At 36.2% G+C, this 14,612-nt stretch overlaps 1 protein-coding gene across 1 annotated transcript in view; it reads right to left on the reverse strand.

The window, feature by feature from the left end:
* alien (COP9 signalosome complex subunit 2 alien) overlaps positions 1-14,612 on the reverse strand; it is a 424,708-nt gene that overhangs the window by 34,489 nt on the left and 375,607 nt on the right. The window contains exon 12 of the mRNA XM_090368501.1: positions 2,996-3,054. Coding sequence (XP_090224627.1) covers positions 2,996-3,054 — 59 coding nt within the window. The remainder of the gene's footprint in view (positions 1-2,995; positions 3,055-14,612) is intronic.

Genomic DNA, 14,612 nt, shown 5'->3' on the forward strand with positions numbered 1-14,612 from the left:
AGAAAGACAGATTTTTGGAAAAAAGCAGGAGACTTCTTAAAGTCTAAACTTTAGGCAGGAAAAAATTCCAATAAAAACATATTTTTATACTGAAATACAGCCAGAGGAGTATCTACTAATACAGTATACACAGAAATGTTAGAAATTACTTAGAAATTTACCATCTATTAGACAAACTGTTTCTAATTGCATCAAGAAAGATACTGTTGTAGATTTTGCCCACTGCAGAAATGTTGCAAAGTTTTGTTTATAACAGAGATTCAAAATCCGGTGAATCCTCTTGAAAGAGGAGTCAATACATGACAAGGGGTCTATGAGCCTCCCTTCCCCACACACCAAAAACATTTCCTCAAACCCTAGCACTATTTCAACAGAATGGGGGGGGGATGTCGATGAGCAAATTATATAATAACAATAAATATAAAGAATATAATATATTATTTAAAAATATAACTATGAACATTGGCCCTCTATATTTTCAGTTTTAGAAATTTTACTGCTAGGCAGCAGAACTGTAATCCAGCAAATGGCAATTTCTTGTGATATCTGTGTGTATCACACTGCTAGTAACGATTAATGGCTTCTGGCAGTCGACTGAAAGATCTGTCACAGTTAAACTTACAGTGTTACCATCTGTAAGTTTAAACACTACTGTAAGTTATTTCAAATACTAACATATTAGAATTTTGATAACATGAGGTTTTGAGGCAGATCCCTATACCATGTTGCACGAAAAAAAAGTGCCATCTATATTTGCAAAATTATTGAACACTGGGATATTTATTTCTTCACCTGGCAATGAATCAATACCACTATGGCTCTTATGTGAGAAATCTGTTTGGAACAATGCTATGAAACCATCAGAGATGAAAAACCACCTGAAAAGGATGCATACTGGTGCAAAATATAACGATTTTGAATATCTCAAATATCTTAAAGATAAATAAAACATTCTACAATGGGTTTAAAATCGTTTTTTAAAGCCTTCAGTTTCTAGAATGCTGAAGGATTGGAAGTCTCTTAAAATGTATCACTCTTAATTGCAAAAGTAGGGTATCCACACCAGTTGGGAGCAATTGAAACTGCCATCAGTACAAGAAATTATAAACTCTGTCATGAAAATGGATCCAGATTTTTTTTGTCCTTGCCTTTTCCCATTGTTATATGGGGTCAGTTTTTTTTTTATTGTTTTGGCATGCAATTTTTATGGCCGGATGCCCTTCCTGACGCTAACCCCCACCCTTTATCCGGGCTGGGGATATGCGGTGGTCATTCCCTGACCTTCCGCATCTTCCGTATTTGGTGGTCACGGGCTCGAACCCCTGTCTAATCAAGAAGCGTGTGCTATGCACTACTGCTCCTTCCCACCTGGCTATGGAGGCGCCTATGAAAATGGATCCGGATGCAGTAGTAAAACAACAATACAATTCAATGTCATATTGATGAAATGGCTGAAGATAACCAAAAATTCTCCATTTTTCATGGTTCAGTGGATTTGGTTGGATAAACAAGTGACCAAGACCACTATATAAAAAGGGAGTGTGAGTCATCATACCAAGCTGATTGATTCGTCTCACCAAAGTTAGCCATCAGTGAGGCTATCATGAAACAGAAGTGTGAAGGTATTGCCACAATTCAGCAATTCCAGGAAGACCATGGAAACTCAGTCAGTCCACATAACCAGAAGACATTTGGAATGGTGATGGTAGTAGTACCACAATCTCTCAGAAATCCATGCAAAACATCAATCAGAAGCTTAAATAATCAACAGTTGATGACTACACAAAGCCACTACATACAAAGCTCCATGGCCTCACCTTGCATGGTACAACAAATAATGTGATTTACACATACAGCAGTGAAAATTGGTTCTGTGGAGTGACGAATCTTGTTACACCCTAGTCCAATCAGATGAGTGTGGAGGATCTGGAAACCATCTGCTGCTGGAATGCACTGTGCTAACAATGAAGTTCATAGGAGGTGGGGTTATGGTAAATCCCCACCACCTAAAAACCTGTTTCCACTCCCACCTTCCCCACCTGTTTCTCACTGTACAGCCTAGTGCCATTGGTGGTTGTGTGGGGCACCATGAAAGCCAATGCCTACTTTAACATTTTTGGCAATTCCATTCTCCCTATGATGTAGCAGTTCTTTGGAACAGAACTCCCATGTTTGTTTCAACAGGATAGTGTCCTATACCATACTGCAAGTATTGTTTGAGAATGGTTCATGGTTTTCATTAATGTACAAAAGTCGGAATGGCCAGCACAGAGTACTGACCGACAAAACCCACATTGGTATCGTAAATGATCATTGCAAGAGGAATGGAGGACTATATCAACTGTAGTCTACCAATAATTAGTGGAATTGCTACCCAGGCAGGTTAGGTACAGTACATCATAGCAGCCAATGGGGAGGGGGCATGCTACCAATGTTAGTGGTAGTGTGGTTGGGATTTAATGATGTAACAGCTGTTATTACAATGTGAAAAGGTATGTGTCTGAATATGTTTTGGAGGGTAATGCACCACCAGCAGTTAGCAAGGATTCACAATTCTCCTCCCCAACAATCCAGTTTACAGTAGATAACCACTACAATGCCAGCTAACCTGTGACATGATATTGCTGGCCAAAGGAGACTGGAAAGAATAACAGCCAAGCAGAGGCCGTCGAATCAATAAAAAATTAGTTTTCTTATTGATTAATCATCCACTCAATGGATAACCATTATCTACACAACCTTCTACAGAAGGTGTGATCACCTTCTTATTTCAATTTAATTTCAGTTTCAATTTAATTATAGTTCTATTGATGAAGGAATCCATAGTGATCACACAATGTGTAGTAAATGTAAATCAGCATTTAGTTACATGGCAGTTAATAAATTGCTTAACTAAATAGTTAAGACATTCAACTATAACAACTTAATTGGGGCAAAAACACAAATATGAAATTAAATATCTTGCCAAATACTAAGAAAGATTAAAAAACCTTACTTGTCAAGAATACAAGACACCAGCAAATTCTCTACTTCACTGACATCAATATTCAGTTCCTAAATGAATACAAAATATGAATTAGTAATTTTGTCAGCAGATATTATAATTTATTTAGTCATTATCAAGACTAAAATTATATTTCTGTGTTGCCATATACAAATATAGAATGTAGATTTAATCATGAACTAAAATTCAACAACAAACATTTATTCACTTGATGTTGACACAAGGAAAATAAATTTTATTGAATAAGGCAATTATATGCAAATTAGCGAGTTCAACTGACACTCTGAGTTTGATGTAAAAGTCATAGGTATCTTCAATGAATTTAACTAAGAACAGACCTCATTTTTATATATCTACTTCATGTAATGAAGTAGATATATGAAAAGATTCTAATCCTGAATGCAAGTAAGGTTCTTGGAGTTGATGTGATATACCAGTAATTGTTGAGGGAGACAGGGAGAGATTCACTTCGATTAGGAATCTCTCCTGATTTAAGTGCCAATCCAAAGAATTAGTAGTGATTAGTGAAGTGGGTAGAAGTCAGTCTGACCCTCCTAGTCAGACTGACTTCAGTGGTAGAGAAAATCATGGAATCAATGATCATGAGTGCATTAAGAGATCATTTAGATAGAAATGAAATTCTGAAGGGCTCATTAACAGTCTTGTTAAGGGAAAATCATGCTTAACCAACCTGCTCACTGTTTTGAAGGAATTATTCATGAAATGGATTGAGAAATAATTTTGAAATTGAATTGACTTTGACTTCTGCAAAGTATTTAGTATTAGCAGTGGCAAATGATGGAAAAAAAAAAAAAAAAAAAAAAAAAAAACAAGCTTATACAGTATCAGTCAAAATTTAAAAAAAAAATAATAAATAAAATAAAAAAATCTACCACTTCTTACATCAACTGTCCAACCACTAACAGTTCTTATATTCCACAAATTAACAACCTGCTGGCTGAAAGCAAATTTCTGACTATGTATCCTGCATCAACCCCTTTTCAAATTAAATTTGTGTCACCTCGTGTTGTCTGAGCAAAAAGGATAAATAACAATATTTTCTGTTTATAATCTGGGATAACTACACAGTCAGAGCACCATCAGCATTTCGCTTACTCACTTCATTTTAAACATTAAACACCTCTTTGCAATGCCTAATTTCCAAATGCTGCAATTTGAAGAATTGAAGCTATTCTTTGTAAGGTAACCTTTTGTTCCCATCAATAATACCCTCATTACAGTTTTTAACCACACTGCCAACCTTTGTATCATCTGTTGACTTCAACATTCAGCCCAGTATTCAGCCCATCCATACATCGAAAAAAACAACAATGGGCCCAGCAGTGAAAATGTGGGGAGGGGGGAGCTCCACCAATAGCATTTGTCCCAAATTTTCCCACTAATAACCACTTCTCTCCCTAAGCTAATCCCTTTAGTCAGAACATAACTTGACACCAATGTGACACTACTCCAATTTTACATTTTTCTATGTGGAATGCTGTCAAAAGCTATTCTTTTGTTACTGCATCACAGTATCCAATCACATCAGTTGGAACAGATTGTCCCCTTAACAAATCCATGCTGGGAATATTGTATAACTGCATTCGTGTCTACATGGTACTGCATTACTTCTTTATTATCCTTGGAAGAGGAGAGAGGTTTGCAAGTCTGTGATTAATCAATTCATCTTTTGATCCCTTTTGTGAATTGGGGACACATTCACACATCTCCAGTCCACAGGGAACTTAGCTGAATCCACAAGAATGCTATCATAATTATGGTCAAAGGTTTGCGGCTTCTCTTAATATAACTGGATAGATCAAATCTGCTCAAGGTGCCTTATTTAAGTTTAGGTTTAATAATTTCTCTTCCATATTCCTCCCAGTTATCACAAAATGAATTAGCCAACTATACAGTAGAGTGTCAAAAATCTGAATGTAAATAATTCAAATGAGCCAGCACGATGTGTTATTTTATTTATTTTTTTTTACGCCATAAAACAATTACAGTAAGTGCCAGTTATTGTGATCAAGCTTGCGAACTGAATTTTGATTTTATTAAATGCCATTATAATCAGCAAAAATTGTATGAAAATTATCCAAAGGCTATAAAAATCAAATATAAAGCACAAATTTACACTTTTATTACCTTACCAATTAACAAAATTATATGATACGTGAAAATCGACAAACGATCAACAAACTGAGTGATATCCAACTCAACTACTCTTGTTGAAAATAAACAAAATTTGAAAAAGGTGCAGTAAAAAATAAATAACTATTTTCGTTAAAGGCCTGGACATGTTACTGTGGCTGAAAGTTCCATTTGTTTTGTTACCTACAAATAAAAATACTTAAGTATAACTTAGTGTTCTTATTTCTGAACTTGTTCTAAACCTTTTTTTTTTTTTTTAGTCTCCAGAACAGTATTTTTGATAAGTTTCAAAATCCGAACAAATCTGAAGTCCGAACGACACCCAATCCCAATTAGTTCAAATTATCGAGGTTCTACTGTAATTTGATATACATCTGGCATCTCCATTGCTAAAATCATCACAAGAATTGTTGCAGACATTCTCTCAGATATGCCAGACAAGCTGTACTTGCTATGTAGTAGTCTAAAACACCAATAGAATAGATATTCGGTTGACACTCAAGTCAAGGGACCCAATTTCGGCAAAGTCCAGATGGTCTGTGACAGCCAAATCCTCTGATTGCACCTTCAAAATGGTGTGACTATTAGAAATCTTTGGTATAACTCCCCATGCACAAGCATGCTGCGCATGACCACCCAGGTGTGAACCAATGTAAGCAGGTCATTCCTGCGTGTGGCACCCACACTACATGCAGAAATGCCGCCCCTCTGTATTACCAAGTAATACAAGGTAGTAGATGACGCTCATCAACCAGTACAATATCACCACTTTGCTCATTGGAGGCTTGACGTGGTGGAACCCATGTTTAGTCTCCAGAGCCAAGTTCTGGTCAACCCTTCCCTTCATGTCCTCCAAGTTCTGGTCAACCCTTCCCTTCATGTCCTCCAAGTTCTGGTCAACTCTTCCATCATGCAGTATGACTGATAACTTTTGAGTTTATGATGGACATCACGGTGAGATTCAATCTTCCTTACATTTCGAGGGTACAGCTCTAAAACGGTGTTTTCAGGCTGGCCTCTAGTTAGCACACTAGCCGAAACCTATTGGTAACTCTCTAGGAGGCTTTCGGATCAGCTAGTGTATAATCTTGCTACCTCGTACTTTTTCTGACAGAGTCTCAGTTATCGGTTGATTCAACCACTGCTCATCTCTGTTGCCCAAATTATTTGCTGTATGATTCTTTTCGCCTCAAAGGTGGTACTTGTGCATATGTCCATTCTGATACTCCCTGTCAGAGACTTGGTAATTTGGAATCTCCTCTCTTCGATCTTCTCTGGCTTAAAATCTCTCTACCTCTTTCTGTCAATTCATCTGTTTTCTCTACTGGTCTCCCAACTCCACTAATCACTTGGAGCTCTTTGCAACTTTACTTTCTCTAGTCCAACTTTCCTAACAGTGAGGTAATTTTTCTCAGTGATTTTGATGTTCACAACTCCAGCTGGCTTCCGTTTTCTAGTCACACTGACCCAGCTGGCCGAGATGCTGAGGCTTTTGCAATTACTAACAACCTCACACAGATTGTTCATTTACCTACCAGAATACTGGACAATCCTAACCATACAACCAACATGCTTTATCTTTTTCTCACAAACAACCCTTCTAATTATACAGTTGTAGTGAGTAATCCTTTAGGCACCTAAGATCATAACTTGGTGATTGTCTCTTCTCCAATGGAGCCTTTATCACATGGCTATTCCTAACCTTGTGTTGTTTACATTACAAGAACTCAAAATGGGATGACATGCGAGATTTCTTTTCTTCTTTCTCTTGTTCGGATTACTGTTTCAAAACTTCTGATGTCAACATTTTTTCCAAGCTCATGTCAGTGAAATTATTCTTGTAGGAATGGAATCTTTTATTCCACACTCAACTTTAAAATCACATCCTTTATCTAAACCTTGGTTTTCCAATAAATGTGCTAAGGCCGTTCAAGAGAAGAACATTGCATATCGTAATTGGCTTGTTTACAAATCTTCAGATTCATTTTCTGCCTACACCAAAGCTCGTAACAATTGTAAAGCAGTTATTAATGAGTCCAAACTAGATTTTGAACAGGCTAAGAGTATAAAACTTGCTTCTTGCACTAATGGTAGCCGAGCATTCTGGTCTCTTGCCAAAGCTATTGGCCGCAACTTTTGCCAATCTCTGCTACTACCTCTGTCAAAACCTGACCTGCTAGCATCCCAATTTTCTTCCAACTTATGTATTAATGATCTTGGTAAAACACCTCACACCATTCCCAACATGTTCCATTCAATGCATCCTGTGGTCTACCGTCAAAAGGTCGTCAGAAGGATTTTGACAAAATTTGATGCTCAGAAAGCCACAGGTCCTGATGGTATTTCTCCACTTGTTCTCAAAACCTGTGCTCCTGAACATACTCCTATTCTTTGCCGCCTTTTTTCAATTTCTTATTCCAAATGTGTTTTCCCTTCTGCTGGGAAATTTGCTCTTATCCAGCCAGTTCCTAAAAAGGGTGACAAATCCCTCCCATCCAATTATCGTCCCATTACAATTACTTCTACTCTTTCTGAAGTAATGGAGAAATCAATTAACCACCAACTCTTAAACTAACTAGAAACCTTCCGTCTGATCAACAATCGCCAGTATGGATTCCGTCAGTGTCGATCCACTGGTGATATTCTGGCTTATGTTACCCATTTATGGACAAATTCAATGGAAAAGTTCACTGAAACATAAGCAGCTGCTCTTGATATCTCAAAAGCTTTTGATCGTGTTTGGCATAAAGGTCTTCTAAACAAGCTTCCATCTTATTGTTTGTCAACTGTTTTTTGTAATTGGTTATTCAGTTTACTCTCTGATCGCTCACTGAGGGTGATGGTAGATGGCTCTCTGTCTTCTAACTCCTCCACTAATGCTGGTGTCCCCCAAGGTTCAGTTCTTTCCTCCAGTATATTAATGACCTTCTTCCATTGACTGGAAATCCTATCCATAGTTTTGTCGATGATAGCCCATTGTGTTCTACTTTCCTGTTTGAGAAACCTCGCCCTACTCAATCAGCTTCAACTTCTGGAATATCCGCTACCAATTCCTTAAATGCCGATCTCCAGGTAATTCTCCAGTGGGACAAATACAAATTAGTTGATTTCAATCCTTCTAAAACTAAGTCTTGTCTTAGATCTTGTAAAAAGGATTTTTCTGCTCCTATGCTTATCTTTGGTGGCATTCCAATTTCTAGGAAAGATGATATATCTGTTTTGGAGATTACCCTGACTTCTAATCTCTCTTGGCACAAGCACATTACAAATATTTCTTCTTCTGCATCTAAAAAAATTGGTTTTCTCTTGTGCTCTCTGTGTTACTTTTCTTCCAAACAGCTGTTCACTTTGTACAAATTGCAAATCTGCTCTACAATGGAATATTGTTCCCACATCTGGGGCACCACTGCAGATGTGGGAACTACTTCTAGTACTGCAACTGTGGTCGATGAAAACGAACATGATATTGTCACACTTCAAGGTGAGAATGAAAAATTGCAGCCTTTTGTTCCCCAAAAATCCGATGTGAAAAAACAAGAACCAACTAATAAAAGACCAAAACTAAAGTATAATGACAGTTATTTGAATTTCGGCTTTACATGTGTTGGAAATAAAGATGCTCCTGATGTACAGCGCGCCGTTTGTAATAAAACATTAGCAAACAGTTCTTTGGCTCCTGCAAAACTTTGTTTCTTAAGTGTTCTGTGAAATGAAAAGTGTTCAGTCACCAGTGGTGAGCTATAGTGGGCTCGTGAGAGCCCATTGTTATTTTAAGGGTGTACTGCAAGGTAAAGTGTGCTGTTGAAAAAGGAGTTTTAATGCTTTTATCTCTGTATATTGTATTTTATTGGTTTGAACACTTTTATTACTGTATAATTTATTGTAAATTGTAAAGTTATTGTAAATAGTATTTATTGTAATTAGTATTTTTACATCATTTTATCCGAGTAATATTAAATTATTTAATTGGTTTTTTGTGTTTATTTTATTTTAATTCAACATGCTTTAACATGGTTGGTGTCAACTGCTTAATTCACAATATGAATATTCCCAACCCTGTAGGCCTATTTGAAGCGTTGTTATTTTTTTTGAAAATTTGCAAGCCCATTGTTGAGAAGATCATTTATTTTACAAATGAAATCCTAAATGCAATTATTGAGTATCCAGAGCCAAAACTACGATGGGGCGAGCAGGGCCCCTTTCCCAGCATTTTCATGGCGCAATCGATCAGTTATGTATTTTAAAATTGCTTCATTTTTTATTTAATTACAGTCTGACCTCTGTTTAACGAATTTCTTTATAGCAAATTTTTTGATTCCCCTTGGTAATTACATTTAAAATAGTTTCTGATGAATGAAGAAAATTTCCATGTAACGAACAAATTAGGAGAGAACTTTGTATGCATTGTTCTCACCTCTGGCCTTTAGGTAATTAGAAAGTGCAAATTAAGGGTGAAAGGGATTACTGTTTCACAATGTTAGTGGTGTCCATAAAACCTATGCAGTCACATACCGAGAAGTTGCGCTAGTCAATATGCTTTCCATAGCCAGTCAGAGGATTAAGAAGATTCTCGAAACAGATTATAGACTCTGGTCAACGTGTGTTGTGGTTTCCTTTTACTTTGACAAACGGGCATATGTTTTTCGGAGAAGTGAGTGATCCATGCCTTCCAGTAAATTTCTCTTGTCTATGTTTACATGGTCACAGTAGCTGAATATCCATGTGATTCCAACATTTTGCAACAAGATATTATAACAAGATATTCCAACAAGATATTATATAAACTTTATGAACATGAAATGTTTGCAGATTTTTGAAACTTTGTCGAGTCTTTCACTGTAGAAAATGTTCTAAAATATAATGGCATACAGACAATAATTAATTAAAAAAAAAACTATCACCATTCTCCAAAAAACTAGTGCAAATTAAGGATGATTGCTAAAGAACTTGATTTGGAAACTATAAAGATCGGTTGTGTGTTCGGGCCACGATGAGCAGCTTTTAGCTTGCGGATGGCAATTGTGGGTTGGAGGAATCATCCTGCTTTGTGCAAACATTTTGAATCAGAAGTTACATATTCCAGATTATTAAATCTACTTTTAAATTTGAAATTTCTTAACCATTTAGCACTAATGATCAACATCCTGCAGGAGCTCTCTTACCTTTCAGTAGCGTTACAGAATCATAATGGTAAAAGCATATAAATTAATTATTCTAACTGTCAATGCTATTGCTAATTTGAAAAATTTTGAAGGAATCAAAATCGAAAGTAAAAAATTACCTCGTGACAAGTTATTAAATAAAGAAAATAGCGATACCATTGAAAGAAATTTTAAACATATGCTACCCGAAATCATGGAATGTGAAAGAACTTTCGTCTCTGTGGCAAGACGGTGAAAACCGAATAAGAAATTTAAGTTTTCTGATAAAATATGAAATAAAAATTAATGATTTTAGAGATTTTGTCGAAGACAGTTTATCTTTAAAATCAAGTGAAAATACCTTTTAATTAAGAAAGCCAGAAAATATCTTTTAAATCATTGCGATTAGCAGTGCTGAAGCTGAGTGAGCTTTCAGCGTAATGAATAATATTGAGTGAATGAATGAATAATGTTGAAAATTAAGCACGTTGCAGATTATGACATCTAAATGGAAAACCATTGCTTCAATTTGATATGGATCGTTACGTCAAATCATTCCTCTTTAATCATCGCTCAGCTATTGCGCAAAGCAGAAGATCAACAACAAATATTAATAAAGAAGTAAATTGTATATGGCAATTTTTAGAATAAATTTTTTTGAATATTTGTGAAATAATTTTTTTTCCCTGTAATCTGTGATTTTTGTGTACTTTTTCTAGAAAGTTTGTTTTTTATGTAATATTTGTTTTTATGTTGTGGAATGTTTTGTGACAATTTTATGTTATTTGTGATATGTGAAATATTTCATGTTACTTTTTATTCGCAATATTAAAATTTTATCATGAAAAAAGTGTATCCATTATATTTCCCTATGTTAAAAAAAAAAGACTAATAAAAAAGTTGTGCGTATGCTGAGAAAAGTTATGCGAAACATCCTTCGCAAACATCCTTTTAGGTATTTTGATTTGTATATATCAATTAGGAAATAAAGAGCTTTTTTAAAAGAGCTTATTGTAAATATTTTATTGATCATTCACAGATTTTCATAATTTCTGGAAGACAAGATGCAATGTATTTATGATAACTCAAGTAAGAGATGTATACTTGCGAGTGCAATACATCTAAATATCTCTGTAAAATAGCACCGATTGATGTACCGATCTTGTAGTTGAGGCACCTACACAGCTGCTAGGGAAAACCTAACAATGGAATGTAATGAAAATGCAAGACGAAAAAAGAAATTGTTGACAAATATTTGTATTGTTGCAATCATACTTACTGCAGTAGTAACTTCAGGAAGCATGACTGCGTAGTCATGCTATTCAAAAATTCTAAAAAGTTAGAACTCCAGACACTGTCGTATCTAGTTATCGCTGCAAGGTGAGGCATGATGACCAGGTTTTAAAGTTTTTTTTTTTTTTTTAGATAGACCTAGGAACGTTTTACACATTCACTTATATGCATAGTTAAGGGGATATTAAGCCACATCTGCCCCCCCCCCCCCTAAATCCACATCTGACTCGAGGTATCATACCGGTCACAAAAAATGCATCATGCGCTCTAATCACACTACTAGTAGTGCGATCGTGGGAAGCGCCTCTAGTGGAAGCCACGGATGAGGTCATTTCTGTGACTGATGAGATTTACTTGGTAGAAAGTCGGAAAAACTGTGAGCCCATTGTTAAAATATTCACAGCTCACCACTGTCCGAAACAATTTTGGGAAACGCTGCTATAGAAAACAGATGTAATTGGTGAGCCGGTATTTAATAGTGCTGAATTTTGTCTGTCCAGTAGCATTTCATTTCATTCCTGTCCATTTTAATCCTTAGAAGAAGTTGCTAAATACCAATCATTGTGCATGCTGCATTGGCTTCTAAGGATATTTGAAGAGTAAAGCATTTACATGGAATGCTTGAGTCTAAGAGTATGGCTACCCATCCATGAGCAACATTTGTAACAGACCTAGATTGCCATAGGAAAGGACAATTTTTAACCAAGGAAGATACTTGCAGTGTTAAATCTATCTGTGCTAAGCAGATATGCACAGGATGATAATGAGTGATTAGCTTGCAGATGTCATCAATGTTGCTGCAAAGCCTCTACAGTTCCATTGTATAATGAGGAGCATTATTGGGTTTTACTGATGAAGATGGTTCTGTCTGCTTTTTCAAGTCCAGACTGTTTATGGTGAGCAAGCTTTATCTTCTCTTTTCTTGGAAAGAAAAGATGTATAGTGTTCATGTCATCATCTGCGTGATGATCTCGGATTGGTTTACCTTAGTCAGCACTGTTATCAATGACCATATTAATGTGTTGTTTGCTTTTCTAGTTGAAACTGATGTTCTCAGTTTTATAATGTCTGTTGGTGTGTGAGATATAGGTGGCAGAATTGTAACTGGAGTACTGTTAGCTCTGTCTGCCACTTTTTGTTCCTTGTTGACAGGGCTGTTCTGAGGATGAAGCAAATATTGTTCAGGCCCAATTTCCAAAGGATAAGTTGGAACACAAACTGAGACTTCAGTTTGTGTTGTCACTGACTGATATTTTTGGGTTCCTGCTGCATATGTATTCAGGCATGTTGAACATAATTTGCTTCTTTGCCCCTTGGCTGGTTACTTTCCTCTCTACCGTATATTTTTGAATTTTTTCAGTGTTTGCTATTTTTTATGCTTGTAGCATCTAATTGATTTGGTATTTACGGTCATATCTGACAACTGTAATAGCTAACACTGGCTGATAAGGTAGGTGTACTGAATGTCAGGATGATATACCATGTGGGAATAAGCTCAATATTTTTCTGATCATGATACATTCAACTTGTATAACTTTTTGGTTTTGCAGACTCCTGGATCAGTTTACCTGTGACACTCATTAGGTCCCACTCTGCACCCCTTTAGAGGTATTTAATATTGTATGTGGGGGTGACTTGTATGGTATACCAACAAAAATTGATAACTTTAGCAGAATCTCAGAATTTTTACGACTTGCAGTTTCTACCAGTAAATCTGCAGATCTGAGTCTTCTTTCTATTTTGGGTGGATTTGCTATAATTTCTAAGCATTTCTTTATAAGAAATGAAGGTAGAATATACCTAGATTTGTTTGATTGGAAATGAAAGGTACGGAATGGTGGTCATTCCTGTTGTATGTTTGTTCGCAATCTTTCTGACTATGTGTCTTAGTCAGTTTTGCTGGCAGTACATATTGAGCACCTAGGCTGATCAAGTGGAGGATTGTTGTCATAATCCATGGTTTGCTCCTTTTAGTCCTAGGATTAACTTTACCATCCACAATTCTTACCCAGCACATGGAGGCAAGCAGTGCTGCTAGGAAGCCAAGAAGTTGAAAGAATTAGTTTGTTAGAAAGTTAACATGATATGTAGCAAGAAAGAAGGAAAGAAAAGAAATGTAAATTTCCTGTGCTCTAACTTGTGACTAAGTGTAGAACTGCTTTAAATGAAGGACTTTTAGGAGAAAGACAATAAGAATTTAAGAACATTAATCACTTTTTAGAGAATATATAAATTGAACTAGAATTGCTTGACTTCCAATTTGCTTGGAACACCTAGGGTTGTTAAATATAAAAATAAGGCACTTCAGGCAGATGGAATTTGTCCAATTATATTAAGAGATGCAGCAAAAAAGGTAATCCAACCTTTTGCAGCATCCTTGGATTCAGGGAAGGTGCCTATGGAGATGTACAAACGTATTCCCAATTCACAAAGAGGGCTCAAAGGGTGGAATGAGTAATTACAGACCTAGACTCCTGTTCCAGGGAAAATAGAGTCAGTGGTTAATGAAGCATTGCAGGTTCACCTTGACAGGAATGAAATTACATGGAAATCACAGTATGAATTTGTTAAGGGATGCCTTTGATTGACCAATCTGATTGGATACTATGATGCAGTAGCAAAGTAACTGGATGTAAAAAAAATAAATTTTACATCATATTCTTAGATTTATGAAAAGCTTCTGATACTGTTCTACATAAAAGGTTGGTGGTGTATAAACTGGAACAGTGTGGCATTAGGGGTAAGGTACTGCCATGGATAATGGGGTTGGTTGTGAGCACTGCTTCTTCTTAGAGTAATGTTATTAGTGGAGTCTCCTAGGATTTAGTGATGAGCCAAATGTTGTTTTCAGTATTTATTAATGATACTGATATAGGTAAATCAGGCATGATGCCAGAGTCTGTAGATGATATGAAGGTTGGCCGTTTGTTATTGTTGTTGTTGTTTGTTATTTGGTTTTTAGGAGCATTAGCAACTAAGGCCATATTGCTCCGGGATATGCAGTGATTATTCCCTGACCT

This window comes from Mastigoproctus giganteus, chromosome 2, assembly GCF_048544385.1.
Source record: "Mastigoproctus giganteus isolate SK-2022 chromosome 2, ASM4854438v1, whole genome shotgun sequence".
Classification (NCBI taxonomy): Eukaryota; Metazoa; Arthropoda; class Arachnida; order Uropygi; family Thelyphonidae; genus Mastigoproctus; species Mastigoproctus giganteus.